The sequence below is a fragment of the Alligator sinensis genome, unplaced genomic scaffold (assembly GCF_000455745.1).
Source record: "Alligator sinensis unplaced genomic scaffold, ASM45574v1 scaffold1298_1, whole genome shotgun sequence".
Taxonomy (NCBI): Eukaryota; Metazoa; Chordata; order Crocodylia; family Alligatoridae; genus Alligator; species Alligator sinensis.
The window spans coordinates 130,005-146,237 of NW_005842192.1; the positions used below are offsets into that span (position 1 = coordinate 130,005).

Here is a 16,233-nt window from a genome sequence, read left to right on the forward strand (position 1 = left end):
AACATTTGCACTGATTTTAAGAACAAGGGTCCCTGCTGTGGTTTTATAAAGCCATTTTTGCTTGGAAATGACCCAGGGCTGTGGGCCTACACTACCCATTCAACACATACACACCAGCACATTAAGATAAAAGATAGGGCTTATATGAGAAGCCCACAGACAGGAAGAAAGTGGAGTCAAAGAACTGCAACCCCGCAGAAAGCTTATGCATTGTGAAAAGCCTAATAACCCCAGAGACTCTCTTGATGCTTTTTGTTTCCCATTAGGGCCAATGACCCAGCTGTACATGTGCAAATATCAGAGAGATCTTTTTTCTGGACAATCACTTTCATGTACATAAAGTGAACACGCAATATGATGACAAACTCCAGGTTATCATAGAAAATGAGGGTTTGGGAGGGACCTTGGGAGGTCACACCTAGCCCATCCCCCTGCTCAAACCAGGACCAGCCCCAACTACATCAGACGGCATTACATGGTGTATGGCATTACACACACGCATAAGGAATTGCATAGTACATGAGAAGAACATGAATATGAAAATCTCCACCAGCTTGTAGTTAAGGCCCCCCATTTGGTGGCCTCGTGTGATCCTGGGGTCTCTTTTCTGATCTCTACCTGCCACAGACTACTCACATGACCATGACCCAAGGGAGTCACTTCTATGCCTTAATTTCCCCACCTGAATCATGGCATTAATTATGACCTTCCTCACAAGAACAAAAGATCATGTTCTTACAGCACTAAAATCAACAGTACTGCAAGAATCAGAACTAGCGAATGGCAAGAGAAAGCAGCAGTGTCACTGGGTTTTGGGGAAAAAACCCTACATTTTTTTTTGTTTTGTTTTGTTTTTTAGAGAAGAGGTCTCAAAACATCATAGTCCTGACCCTCCAAATGCTGGCTTTCCTTATGGTGAAGCATCCAGAGGGCCAAATTATACTGCCTCGAGGCTGAGCTGGTAAATGGTGCCATGAAATATATGATACCCAGTTACTCCCAACACCGCGAGTGTTGGATTCTAGAAACAAATGTAAGCCTCCTTCAAAAGGATTCATGGTCTATATGCCATATCTAATCCTGTAGGGCATTTAGATCAAGCCAAGCAACCCAGTACATGGTGGTGGCAGAGTAATTAAGGCATCTTGCCACGGCTCCCAAAAGCATGAGTTCAAAGCTCTGCTCGGGGCTCGTGTTGAAGGCTGCACCCAACCAACTCGGCTGCCCGCGGGCACCCGGCCATTTGGGCTGGGGAATCAAAGGCAGCTGGATGCAAAGCTTGCCATATCACTCCCTTTGGAGGTGGGAGCACTCCCTGTGTACTGTTGGCTGCCTTAACGATGCTCACCTGATAAAGGTCCACCCAGGTGAACAGCTCAACTATCAGATCAGCACAGTATATATGCCCCAAGAACATATGCCCAACGGGCATCTTAACCGCACCAGAAATGAGTGCAAAAGTCTTTGTTTTAGCCCTTCAAAGACTTCCTCCAAGCACCTCTTGAAACAGCCTAAGCCCATCAGACCAAGACAGCTCTATTTGATGTCCTAAAAGTATAGCGTCTTCACTACCACGAGGTTTTAGCTGGTTAAAGGCTGCACTGAACCCTTTCTGCACTGCCAGCTTCACCGTATTTGCAATGCTTTGCTGTTCAACAGAGCTCGGGAGTGTCCTGAAAGGACGTTTCCTAGTTCCACCGAAGGAGCCAGAAATGCCGCTTGTGGAAGGATGCCCTTATGGGTCTGTACAGGAATCAGGAGGTCAGCTGTTTGATCCAGTCTCCAGGCAGTTCAAACCCAGACGTAGACAACTGATGCCTTACAATATCCCCAGTCAGATATATACTGACAATACAGCCTCCGACGGTCTGCTTAATTTTGCTAAATTCCTGGCATGCGTTCCCTATGCACGCCCACGTGACCATCTCACCTGAAAAGTGATAGCGCTAAACATATAGGAGAAGACAGCAATTAGAGCAATGTTCACCGCACACCTTTTCCTAGGATATAAAAGGGAACTGCTTAAAACACCAGGGACATTACAGAGCCCATAATTAAAAATAAAAGGCTCTACTTCTTTGGGACCTAGTTCATACCTAATCGGACTTTAGCAAAGAACCTCCCACTTCAGCAGCTGTTTTACTGGGGTAGGATTTGGATAGGAATAGCAGCAATTCAGGAGGACTGAAACAAGGAGTTAATTGTTCAGCTAGCCTGCATACCAGAGCAGCAGCTCAGCCATGTCAGACCTGTTGAGCAGGCTCTGCTTTCTGAGCCCTTCCTACATGTCTGAAACTACGCTTGGGTTAGTCATGCCTAAACACAGCTGTTGCAAGCCCATTTCTCCCAAACCAGCACAGGGAGGTATACCTTTTCCATTAAGGAGGCTCTAATGAGACTATAACTTTTGGGCCAACACAGCTGGGCCAGCAGCTGGACAGTGTCCTAGGATCTCTGCCATTTCACAGGGATGGATCCTTTTCTCCATCTATGGTACGCCAACAGCTCCCCTTCATCACAGCATCTCAGCACTTCACAATCTAATGTGAGGTAGGAAAGTACTACTAACCCCCATTTTACAGAGGGGGGATTGCAACAAAAAGGCTAAGTGACTTATAGAAAGCCATCGAGACTGCAGCACAGTAGGGTTATAACCTGACGTCAGCACAGCATTCATTTTTGGAAAGGAAATGCATTTAAAATTAAATTTAATGCAATAACGATCCAAGGCTAAATCCATTAAAGAAAGGATGTGGACAAACTGGAGAGAGTTCAGTGGAGGGCAATGAAAATGGTTCGAGGGACCGGGGACAGGACTGGTGAGGAAAGGCTGAGGGAATGGGCTGATTGAGTCTGCAGAAGGGAAGACCGAGGGGGATTGAATAGCAGCCTTCACCTCCCTGCAGGGGGGCTGCAAAGAGGATGGAGCTGGGCTGTTCTCAGTGGGGGCAGATGGCAGGACAAGGAGCAACGGCCTTTTTACTACTTCATTCAAAGCTGAGAAACCAACTGGGAATTGAAAGAGCAGGAAAGTTTGTTTTCTGCTTCCAAGCTATGAAAAACCAGGGTAAGAGGATGAGGTCTACTACTTCTAAACACGTGAAAGACATGGCAGCTAGAGATGATCACTTCAATTCTCTAAACAAAAAGCCTTGTCTTAATAAATCAGCTCTGGGCACAAAAGGCTTGGATAGTTTTCTTGTATTAGCATATTTTGAGATTGCTTGTTTAAATAAAGAATTTTAACTGAATTCCTATTTCTATTCAAACACAGTCTAGCATAAATTACACACAAAAATAATCTAGTAAATGTGAACAATGCACCTCATTACTTTAAGGTAAAATGTAAAGCGAACAATCAGAATAGATGCATGTTGAGCTTTATAACTGTTTGGGAGTGAATCGGTAGCCTGCTGATCAAAAGCAGTAGCGTTAATTTTAGTGCAAAGGCTACATTTAGCAGAAAATCAACACGTTTGAATGTTTATCAGCCTTCCTGTAACACAAAAAGCACAAACACAAAATAAGATTAAAATGGATGGTATAAGTCCTGGCTGCTAACTTACAAACTTGAGTAGCATTAAGGATTTAACCCACTCATGCTAACCAAGGCTTTTCTTAGTTTAGTCCTTTAGGAGGATGGTCCAGTGACTAATTTCTTAAATCTGCTTCATGAAAGGTCTGTAAAGGAGACAGAGCTTTCTCCGAGGCCAGCCCAAGACCATGAATCAAAGCACCCCATGGGTGCTAAAGATCATCTGAAATCTTGTGCCCTTCCATCCACAGCTGCAAGGAGCATTTCTGGACCTTGCCTCCTCCAATGCACATAGGCACACATGGTTATTATAGACATTTAAAAGAACAAGTAGAAAAGCACTCTGTTGCACACGCGTCCCCTAGCTGGAGAAAAAACAAGACAGGCGTTAGTTATGTTGCTTAATGCGAAGCTGGAATTTGCTCAGATGCTCTAATGATGAGCAGAGCATAAAACTATATAGAGCAGAAATGCTTCAAGGCAGGCAGAGTTTTTCTTCTTCACTGTCTCCCTTAAAAGGCTGTATTCCTCTGTGGATGTACCGCAGTGATTCTACCTCAAATTCTGACAAGAGTGAAACGCTTTCGTGAAAAAGAGACAGAAGGGGGTGAAAGCAAGAATGAAGATCTGCATGCCAGAGCCAACCAGAGGCAGCAACAAAGTGAAGCATGTCACAATGGGGGAAGAAAGTTCTTGCATTTCTAGAGCGTTCATCCTCTTCCACCTGTGATTCATTTGACAGGTCTGCACATCAGAGGGACAGCTGCTGAGTTCTCGGCTGTGCATCCATTATTTTTCCCCCATGAGAGTTGCGCATTCTTCATCTATAGTTGTGAGCAGCCCCTGCTCTGCCATTAGTATAAATGCCCTGGGACTGATCCTCCAGAAGTACAGACAAAGATGAGGTGGGGTTTACACTGTCCGAGTTAATTGGTGTTTACCTTGGTAACTGCAAGGAGTCGACCACAATACAGCTCCTGGGTTAGAGAACAAACACCACCCTGCCTTGCCTAGACTTGGATGATTAGCAGTGGTGCAACTACACAGGCTGCTGAACGCCACTGGCTGATCAGGAATGATTCCCAAATGCAGGCCAGATGACACCATGCGATGCCTGGATGAAGAGTATGCATGTGCCCATTAAGCCTTGCAACCCCCACAAAGATATCTATGTTGAGGTCCTCTCTGCAGGGGCTATCACCAAGTCTTATACCAGGGGTTGGTGAGACTGGATCCAGGCACCTTCTCCGTCCAGCGCTGGTCAGTCTTCTTCCCTGTGCTCCTGATGCCCACCACAGCACCCAAGCTACTTGCTGCCACTTCTGCTCCCCATGCTCTGTCCTAAGGGCTGCTTTCGCCTTGCTGCTGCAACCTCTACTTACCCTCGCTGCTAAGTCTGCTGCTCCCCAGCCCAGTTGGCTACTAGAATCGGTGACACTTGGTGGTGCGGGTACCTGGAGTGTGGTAGGGGGGCACAGGAGAGAAGAGCAGCCCTGCAGAGGAGATGCAGTAGGTGGGTTGCAAGTGGCAGCTGTTTGCAAGATGCAATGGACCCTAGCTGATGCCGTGCACATCTGATGGTCGTTAAGCAATGGATGTCTTCCTTAATCCTAACAAAATGAGTGCACCGATTCCTGTTTTTCCTACACAAGATAAAAGACACTATGAAAAGCAGATTCACATACTAGGTGTCCCTCAAGTCACTTTTACATCTCATCAGCAAAGCAAGCACCCCAACCCCCAAGGGTGATCTAACCTTGCGACCGTAAAGCAGACACTGCCTGGTTAGAGAAGTTAACTTAGAGCCAGGTCAGTTCAATTTTAAGAAGATGTAGGGATTGTAAGATTCGTGTGCATTTTTAATATTAATTTGACGTTATCAAATACAGATTATATGAAGATCAAGCCTAGTGGTAACAGAAGCACCAGTAGATTTGATAGATTAAAAAAGCCTAGTAAAAGCAGAGTGATTTAGTAAAATCCTGTTTCTGTGATCAGTGAGCTACAGGACCATTGATGGCAGTCTTCAGTAGGTAAGAGTGCTCCATTTGTTTCAATTTTACAGAGGGCAATTTTTTAAATTAACCCTGAAGTACAGCCTTCATCAAAGCTTCTTTTCTGAAGCTTGTTTAAAAGCCGACTTAGAATTAAAGATGTTTTCCTTCTATCTTAATTTTAAACAAATTCACCAGCTGCACGCACTCATTGGACAACACTTCTTCCACTGCTGCATCCAAGAGAAAAAGAGGTATTACAGATGCAGCTTGGTTTAAGATGAGACAGATGTCTCCAAAGAAGGTAAGATGTGGATAGATGCGAAGATGTGGCATTTTCCGTGGCAGCGCTCCCAAGACAGGATTTTTATAGAGCAAAAGGTCACACAGCGAAACGGTTACGGAGAAATGCTTTGGCCGAGGTATTGTTTTAAATATGCTGTGTTCTCTGGTTAGTATTACAAAGGGCCGTTTGCTGAAGACAGGGAACTACGTGTAGGATTTTAGGAGTCAGAAACTTCCATCTGTGATGACACGGCCTGCTCCAAGGCATCCTCCGAGCGGTCATGGGAACACGGGCATCCTTGCTGAGTTTTATACAGTTTAGTACATTCGATTTCCAGCTTTACAAACCAGAGATCCAGACTACTTCCTGGCACAAACAGTGCCGTTCAATGTGAATTCATCACCAAGCCAACATATGATTTGACACGGTCATAGTAACTCTGTTGAAAGAGCACCAGGAACGGGAAAAAGACTACCGTAGGTCAACAGAGCTGTTACAAAGCCTTGTGTAATGCATGCATGCCTCAACTGGGTCCATTGTCCATTTATTTCCCAAGCAAAAAAGTCAATATTCACTCAAAAAGGAGTGTGAAAAATGTATATAGGAATGAATGATTTTATATTACTCATTATTACGAAGTACTTTGGAGTTTCAAGAACAAGCTATCATTTAGGGAGACAGGGAATGGAATCAGTGTATGCAAACCAAGGAGCTACTTTATTCCACGTCTCAGAAAGTTGTGCGCAATGCCCCTTTACTGGGTTCTGTAATAGGTTCATGGAAAAAAGTATACTCTGTACTACACACCCATCTCCTTAAGATGCTAATTAGCTCCACACAACAAAGCCTTCTCAGGACGGAGAGAAATGCTGTAGGTGTAATAAAAAGACATCTATTGGTTTTGGAGCAACATGAAGCTGCATTAGCTGAGAAGTCATCTATCAGTCTCTTGGTGCAAAGGGCTCATCTTTTCTCGTTAAATATCTTAAGAGGCTCTGTCAAGAAGATGCAGTCGAGATGACACGGGAAGTGCCTTCTCATTTGATAATCAGAGGTTATTGCACCCTATTATTGCAATGCCAGTCCTGTGAATGCTCCCATGTGCCGGCAATCTCGTTTTGAGACACTGAGCTGCTACTCAGATGCCACCTCTTGAAATGGTGTCTTGTGCGAGGAACAGAGCTAATCAGGTTGAGCACAGCACTGTGACAACCTGTCGTGTTTCTGGTTTGGGAGGCAGAACTGCAGAGCACTCCTATGCACCAACCCGGCACTGCACTGAAGCACCCACACAACACGACTTCTGGCTCCAGCCTGCCGCCTTCCAGCTACAGAAGCCGTGCCAAGGCAGGGCACAGGATCAAAAAAGTTGTGAATCATGGAGCCTGGGGGTCAAAACCAGCTTAGCAGAAATCAGGCAGAAAGATTAAAAAATGGACCAGCTTCGGATCTCTTCCCATTTCAATAGTTAATTGATATAAAAATCCCCTTCCCCCAAATCTTGGATATAGGATCAAAGATCTCTGCTCGCACTCCATGTAAGAAGCAGAGTGTGAAACTTCTTACTCCAGAAGAAGTTCAAGAAACTTTTAGTGTAATTCGTACAGGGAAAGCATTGCGCTGGAACCGATCAGGGCGCCTGACAACTTTATGATGGAGGTGACACGGCTTCGACAAGGGAATAAGTCAGACGCACGAGGAGGAGTACTGTACTTTAACCTCCGTGAAACCAAGTGGATATGCCAGACTGATTTCTTGCATTCCTTCTGCTTTCCAGAAAATTGTCTGCTGTGGATCACCTCCAACCTGGCCTTCGTGTGAGATTCCTGGAGAACCAGTAACAAAGCAATTCTGTGTTGTCAAGTAGTTCAACCTAAGCAAGGCTCGTGAGCGGCACTGCAAGAGGCAGGGTGCAAGACAGAAAAACGTGCTCTACCTGCCTGTAAAAAAGTTACCTGCTGCAAAAAGTTTGAACAAGGCAGATTTATATTGCCAAAAGCCTTGCTCATGGACCACGGCTGCTATTGCTTAGCCTGACCTCTGCTTTCAAGTCTGAAGGTAAATGATATGCCTAAAATCTTGCAGGATCACATAAAGATGCTCCATAATCCACAGGTTAAAAGAAAAATAGCTCCAGGAGGATTTAGGAATCAACTATTACGTCAGGCTGTAGGTAAATACTGAGAAAAACACCTTGGGAGAGTAGGAATGCATCATGTTTCTTCCTGCTTTGGATTTCAAGTCTATGCAAAATATTTAAACATTCATCTCACTGCCTAGCTGAGCCGAGATTAAAAAACAATGTAAAACAGTCATTACTGGAACACTGCTTAGGATTCTTCTCTTTCTAAAGACATAATTCCAACCAGATCCCTACAACTGTGCATTGTTAAGAAAGCTGCAAAGGCTTTTTAAGTTTTGCACAGACTAAATAGGCACAGGGTTTTGCAAGGTCTCACTTGAAGCACTGCGAGGCAGGAAGCTGCCTGCAAGTCTATCTGCCGTGGAAGGACAAAGAGAGACTCTTGCATTTCTGAACAGACAGTCGGATCGGTGCCTCTGTAAATCTGAAACCCGCCCGCTCCGACAAGAGCTGACTTTGGGATAACCGTGATTAGGATCATCTCTTATCGTGGGAGTGCAGCCAGCCAGTCTAGCCTCACATAACCGAAGCTGAAGAAGTTTTCAATAAGGGCTTTGGCTCTTGCGAGGCGAAATGTCAAGGGAAGGAATTTGGTTTTAGTGAAGCGTGGGAGCACACTAGTCTGCCAGGCTGGCATGCTTTCAAGTGGCCTGATCAGAGGGTAGGACAAGGTGGCACCTTGCAGACTAACCCCTTCAAAGAGAGCTTTTTTTTTTTTTTTTGTAGGATACAGCCTACTTGATCAGATGCTTAGATGTATACACAGTTAGCAGTCATCTGAACAAGACCTTTCGCCCGGTGCAGTCCCAAATGGCAAACAGTAACAGGTGTTAAGATTAGAATGAATGGACCAGGGCTTTAGCGATACCAAGGGTGAATAAAACCTGGCTCTTCTGACTGACGTGTGGCTTAGAGAGACTCAGCCCCATTGCTTCTTAGTTCGGATCAGGAGTGAGAAGCAGCTTCTGGAGAGGGCAGGCCGTTGGCTGCTGGCTGGTGCTACTAAGATTGGCTTGGCATGTTATGCTACAGAGCAGTGGTTTATAACCCGGGTCTGCGAACCCCTGGGGATCTGCAGACTATGTCTAAGGGGGTCTGCAAAAGATGACTATGAATCAAAAAGATGTGAATACCCACACTTACAATTCAAAGGGGTCCGCACCTCTGTTCAAAATTGTTTATGGGTCTGCAAATGAAAAAAGGCTTGAAAACCACTATTACAAAGTGCTGCAGTCCTCAGCAGCTTGCTGGGAGTCCAATGTGGCCCATGGAAACATGCAAACTTCGGACCAAACGCTGAAAGCAAAATAGCCCAGAAGCACGTCCCCCCTGTGCTGGAGAAAACGTCCTTAGGAGAAATGCTAATCCTTGCGCGTGATCTTTGGTTCGACTTAAAAGAATCTCCCACCTGGAGACAAAAAAAGAACAAATTCTAGGCATAGACCAATAGCTGTTTTTTCCAATGAACCGTTCTTAGCACGGGGACTGAATTTACCATCTGAGAAGCCAAAAATAACTTTGGGGACGATGCAACCCCTCCGTGACATAAGCGGCCAGGATCTGATTGTGTCCTTGTTACAGATAGGAAACACTGGAGAACAGCGCGATTGTGCGAGCTGGCCAAGGTCTCTACAGCGACAGCATTTCTAAGTCCACAGCTCACCATGCAGAAAGCCAGGGGTGTCAAATTTGCCCTGCACCTCAGGGCAGATCTGAACTGCGGAGGTCCCTGCAAGGCTGGATCCAGAGGCAGCAGTGGAGGGGGTTAATCCAGTCTTCACTTGCCCTTCACACTCATGACACGCACCAGAAAAGGGGCTCTGTGCCCCACATTTCAGTGACGAGGCCTCCCTTGAATTCCTAGCCCCTCTAACAGCTCCACCGGCCATATGACATGGCTCCGTGGGTCAGATCCGGCCTGCAGGAGAGTGCTTTGACACCTCCTGTGTAAGCAATCAAGATCATCACCAGTAAAGCAAATTAGTGGTGGAGCTGAAACCAGAACCCGATGCTACTGGCTCCCAATCCCCGGCTTTCATCATTAGACCACGTTTCCTCCTTCCAAATGAACAGCCACTAAGCCAACTATGTGGCCATGTCTGCCAGAGCTGCAAAGAAGATTGTGCTCAGCAATGCAGAGATCTGCCTCTAGGAAGGCATGATTTCTTACGTTAAAGGCAAGCCCATAAAACCTGGTTTATACAGTTTCTATCCAGAAATGGGAAGGTTATGTGCACCAGAGATAAATCAAGTCTTGCTAGGTTTTATCCTAGGAAACAGCTCTGCATCTAACAAGGATTTAATCTTATCTGACCCAGCAGCTGATAACCACAGTATTGAAGAGTTTTGTCTGGGCTGCTGGGGTTACTAACCGTAACTGGCTTTTGCTCAGGTATGGGTTATTAAATGCACCAATATTGTTACTCCTGAACCAGTCGGGACTCTGAAGAGCACGGATAATTTAAAGGGTGTTCTTTGTCACGTGTCTCTAGACTGTAGTTCTCTGTGGGCAGGGTGCATGGCAATGGGTTTAGCAAAGCAGCTTTAGAACGAAGCTCAGGAAAAACCTCCTGGCTGCAAGAACAGCAGGACAATGAAACCAGCCACGGGGCATGCCTTAGGAACAGCAAATCCCACATCTGGGCAGGGGGTTGCACTTGATGACCCTAGAGATACCTTCTAGGCCATATAAGTCTATGATCAGATGCAGAAAAAACTCTTCCTGTTACATTTCCAACTCAGCCAGGAACAGGGGCCCAGCCCAGAGGCATCAAACATACAGCCCACAGGCCTGCTGCAAAATTCACAGCCCCCTGAGCCTCACTAGACTTGGCTATTGGTGGCAGGATGGCAAGTAAGGGCTGGACTCTGCGTATGAACCAGACGCTCACCACTGCACCAGACCCTGGCTTTCATCACCAGACTCACAACAGCTGCTGGCCCCCCGCAGATCTGGATCCAGCCGGGGGCCTGGGATGAGCTTGACACCCCTGATCCAGCTTAGCTGCAAAAGAGAAGGAGTTTAAACTGAGTGCTAATTCTTAAATACTAGACACACCAAGACATAAGGTGCCAAGTGTATTTTTGCAATAGTCCAAAGCAAACCATCTGTTAGCTGGCAGTTGTAGCCTATTCTAGGATTTGGTCAGAAAAGCCTCTGGATACAAACTCAAAAAAATAGCTTCCTCTCCACATCCTTTGCAACTGCTTTATATATGGTGTCCCTCTGGCAGCAAGTCAACCGTGGTCAACATTGCCAGCGTTGGAGGAGAGAAACACGGGCCTGGCGTGCCGGAGAACTTCTCCCAGGGTAACAAAAGTGGGCCTTAAGTTGTTGTACTGCTGCAAGTTTCCAAACATAGACAAGGCCACGCGAACTGCAGAGCGACCTAGACAACGATGGGAGATGCTGGCAACTGGAAGAGATCTGGCTGTAGTAAACATAAAGCCCTATAGCCAAGAAAGGGAAATTAAACAGCAGTCATGGACTGAGGAATGCATCCAAGCAGCCTCCGTTCATTTTCATTTGTCTCCTTAAAGGCATCCTAATTTTTTTTCTTCATTTCAGCAAGTAATTCAGTTGTCCAAGGAAGTGGGGCTGGGAGAGGCAGTAAGTCTGCATCGGTTTTAAAAAGCAGTGCATAGTTTTTAACTGGTCAACAGCGTGATATAAGGAATGGCTTTTTTGAATCTGTATTCTCGGTAACCCCTAATTGTTGGTGCATAAACACAAGAGCCTCAGCTCTCAGTGGGTACACCCTAGCACCGCATGCTCATGCCAGACACCCAGCTCAGCTTCCGGCTTGGAAATTTTATCATCAGAGAGAGGTGATCGTGAGGAGCAGTGACGGACTTCCCTAAGCCTGGCTTAGAGTAATCGGAGATTTGACAGATCCAATCAAATCAGCACTTCTTTCTCTAATCACATCTAAAACAAGCTGCCATCTGCTGCTGAAACAGCACTCTGGTCCGGGGAGTGACTGGAACCGCAGATATGGTAAATCTCCAAAAGAAGAACAAATTGGAAGAAAATACTGCAAACCTGACACAAAGCTGCCATTCTTATAAGGTGGTTTTCTTCTTTTTATGACTATTACTTAAACATTTCTATTTTCAGCTACGTACTTTTCCATTAAAGAACGAGGGGGTGGCAGATGTCCAGTTCACTTAATGCATTTATGTGGCCTGGATGGCAGATTCCGTTTCTTTCATTAAAATCCCGTTCCAGATGTCACGACAGCAAAGTTGCTCTTTCAAACACGAGCAAAGAATAAACGGATGCAGCGTGGCACAGCACTGCTTTCCTAACTCTGCTAATGGACAAAAAGGACATTTGACAGCTGTAAAATCCTCGCCGCCTCTGCTCATCTCACGGAGATGTTCTCTGTTAATTTTTAGAGTTGCCTTAAGGGCTCCTCCAACTACGTAATCACTGGTGCTTTTAGAAGATGGGATGGAGAAAGCAGGCAGGAGTTAACTGAGGGAAGACGAAAAAGAGAGAAGGAAAAGTAGTCCCATACTTTCACTGATGACACAAGGATTTTTAACATTTAACGTGTCCTACTGAGTGTTTTAAAATTCAAACCCTGGCCCACTGATGACAATAAAGATTAAATTCAACCTTAGCACAGGAGTTAAGATGCTCCTAAATGAATACTCATGCTTTAGGCTAACTACTCGGCATGTTAACCAAAGAGGTCCTCTTCCCTTTACATTCATTCAGCTTCTCTTCCTCCCTCATTTGATCATTTCCAGTGCTTCAAAAGTGGGAAAAAAACCAGAGACAAGAGTTGATGCTACTGAACAATGTTGGTCCTGCCTACACACGGGATCATTTACAGCTTTCAACCCCTAGCACCATTAAAACTCTGCTCATTATTAGAGAGGGGGCTATTATTGAACTGAACCCTGCTATAGCTCAGTAACCGTGCTCATTCCCATTTCTGGTGAAACACAGAGCAGCGCTTTAATCCTAGCAAGGCCAAGGGAGAGAAGCCAGGTCACCGAACACAAGGGTTTTCAGAGTACACATCGTCCCTTTGGACAGCCCGTATTGGAGAATCAACATGGCAACAAGCCTTTTCATCGTGAAACATGCACTAAGCCCCGCTGCCAACAGGGACCCCTCTGTTTGAAAAATGAGATTTAAACCATCCTATATTGCTCCTCCCGGGGTTTCGCTCGAGCTTTAGTCAAATACAACCTCTCCCAGGCAACCCACTTTGTAAGCCCTTTTTGGGGTTAAGGCATTTTAACATTTAAAACTTCATCAACACACACTGAGGGTGGCCCTCAACAAGGTCAAGGAAAAAGTACATTTCTTAAGTCAGCTGCTTAGTGAAGTGGCTGCTACACTGGCTGAAAAGACACTTCCAAAGTTAACCTGATAAAATTGACTTCCACAACACCTTGCAATGCATACTAAAGAGCCTGGAGAAGGCATCCTGTACTGAAGGAAAGAGGGGAAAAAAAGGCTTGGCTGGAGACCGTCAGCAATGTCAGCTCAGCTGGCAAGGACTGTGCGAGCCAATGCTGAAAGAGGCAGCTGTCAGCAGGTGGAAGTGGAAGAGAAGGAGGACACTTCATGATCGTGATTAATTTATTCTCAGAGAAAAGAGTGCTACCGAGGGGGAGCCAGGCTGATAAACAGTCTCCGGCCTCCCTGCTGAGCCTGGTACTACCATGAGACAAGCCCAACTCGCTTGCTCCAGCTGTGCGTGCAGACCTAGCAATTAGGCAGCACAGTCAGCCTGGGGGGTCCTGAATGCACACCCCAGCACCCGTCCCAGGCTCCCCCATGTCAGAGAGCGGGGAAGAGACGAGAACACGGCTTGTTTCCCGGCAGTGGTCTAAGACTCACCAGGGAGGCAATACAGACACGGGGGCCTTAGCCTCCAGCCTCCTTAATCTACAGAACAGCTACTTCACAGGCCAAAGTACTTCAAACTCAGCCCCTCCTGCAGAAACATGCCTCAAAATTGATTTTGAAAGGGCCATTCAGTCCTCTGCCACCCAAAAGCCAAATGAGCTGGTAGATTTTTGTGATTTCTCTTCCTACACCACCATGCTTGCTGGAAACAACATGGATATTCCCCCTCAAAAATAACTGAGATGCTCAAAATGCTGCTTTTGTACAGAAGAACAAAGATCTCCCCGCCTGTCCTCCCGAAACGCAGATCTTGAAAACAGGGAGAGAGGCACCTCCCAGAAGAACCAACAACCAAAGCATTCACCCCTGACGTGGCAAACCTACACCCAAAGCTCGGGGCTACTTGAACCTGGGGCTGACATCCAGGCAACTGCCCTAGCCCCTGGGCTAGACCGACCACTCTGGCCCGTTTTGGCCTGACCAGAATTTCCATCCTACAAAATGCATCTCCAATCTAATGGAAAACGTTTCCAGGAAAAGTCTCCGTTTCGACAAAGAAGTATTTTTCGGTGAAAACATGAATCATCCGATAGTTATCAAACATCTCTTTTTGGGGCAGTTTATTTGGAGGAACCGGGTCATAGAAGTCACAGAGAAGTACGGCTGGGAGGAAACTGCTAGGGGTCATCTAGTCCAGCGTTTCTCAACCCAAAAGTGGATTGCAAGAATATATGAAAGGGTCGGGAACAAGCTTGAAAAAAAAATGGATCAAACTTTAAAAAGATTATCCTTTAAAGGAGAAAAACATGGGAAACCGTGGCTTTTCCCTTACAAGCTGGCAGAGCTGCAGGCTTGGGGCCCCCCATGCCCCACACACTGGAGGGCTGGGGCCTTGGGACAGCGGGGTGGGAGCGAGGGGCACTGGGTCAGCAGTGGCCAGCGAGGTTTACAAACGGCCCCTGGTAGAGAAAAGGTTGAGAGCCACTGATTTCTGAGGCAGGAAATACCTTGTGCCCCATATGGGGATCGAACTTGCAGCCTTGGCATTATTAGCGCCCCAGTCTGAGCTAATTGCCCGCCTGTTATGAAGTGCCGTGTCTGCATGCCCACGGTCACCACCCAGACAAAATACACACTCTCTCAGGAAGATCCTGAGGGCAACTGAAGTGAATCCTATGTGGTGCAGCTTGAATATCCCCATATACTCTTCATTTAAGGCTTGAATATTCCCAGATAGTCTCCATTTACACACAAATCGCCCACAATACTCGGAGTGAAGAACACAAGGGCTATTTACACAACCCTTGTCTTACGCAGTGGGAAGTGGATGGATGAACTCCATTTGTGTTGCCCGAGAAACGTATCAGTGCTGAATTCAAGATGTAATTCATACGGCCGAGCGACCAGTCTGCACACCTTAAGCACGAGAGCAGCACCGTAGGTGTCCACCAAATGCCTCTGCCCATTAACTCCAGGTCTGTAATTACCAACTACAGAGACTCCAGCACCTCCTGCCGAGGTACCAGCCGCTCCCACAGGCATCATAATGGGATCACTTGCATGACACAGCACGGCAAGCCCTATCCAGGCTTTACAAACACTGGCTTATAGTCTCTTTAAGGCAGGGAATATAATACTCTTAAAAGATAATGGGTTCCTACTCCTGTCTCTCCACATTAAGGCGAACCTCCAGGAGACGCGGTGCAAATCTCTGCCCTACCAACGGCAGGCCTACAGCAAGGAGGCAGCGGCAGCGTGACCGCCGAGATCATCCAGGCCTCGGATGCTTCGCCGACAACATCAGCGCGTCAATGGCAGCTGCCGATTTTGTGACGTGGAAACGTCTGCCGGGAACCAGGCGGAGATGCAAACCCCTCGCGCAGCCTGCGAGGAACGTGGCGAACACGTCCAGCCGAGCAGCGACATCCTCCCTGTCCGAAGCCTGCCGTAGCTCGGGCGTCGGACCGTCAACGCTGCGCTAGCCTGTTCTTCCGGTTCCTACGCCGCGGCCAGTATTTCTGCACCGTAACCACCAGCACGCCGCGCGCGCGCACACGCAACAGCTACCGAAACGCGCGCCTTTGCCACTGGCAAGTGCTGGGTCAAGCGGCTCCGGCTGGAGGGAGGGAGGACCACGCGGCCGAGGGCTGAAGACGCCCCTCGAGTCCGCGAGGCTTGTGCCTGGCGCCCAGGGGCTGGCAACGGGGCAAATGCTCAACCAGAGAAGGGCCGGGCCAGGTCACATCACCCCCACCCCTCGCTCTGCCTTCGCCGGGAGGGGCTCCAGGCAGCCGATGCCCTCGCCCCTCGCCCCGGGCAGCTGGGGCTCGCGGCTGCTGCACCGCATGGGCCAGCCGCGCTCCCCGCACATCACCGCACCGCACCGCACCCTCCGCCCACGTCCCA

The 16,233-nt window shown here is 47.2% G+C and overlaps 1 protein-coding gene across 1 annotated transcript in view; it reads right to left on the minus strand.

The window, feature by feature from the left end:
* Nucleotides 1–5,865, minus strand: part of KLHL18 (kelch like family member 18) — a 29,658-nt gene extending 23,793 nt beyond the window's left edge. Inside the window, exons 1-2 of the mRNA XM_006026426.3 lie at nucleotides 5,725–5,865; nucleotides 4,918–4,989 (exon numbers count right to left, since the gene is read on the minus strand). Coding sequence (XP_006026488.1) covers nucleotides 4,918–4,989; nucleotides 5,725–5,865 — 213 coding nt within the window. The remainder of the gene's footprint in view (nucleotides 1–4,917; nucleotides 4,990–5,724) is intronic.
* Nucleotides 5,866–16,233: the final 10,368 nt, after the last annotated feature.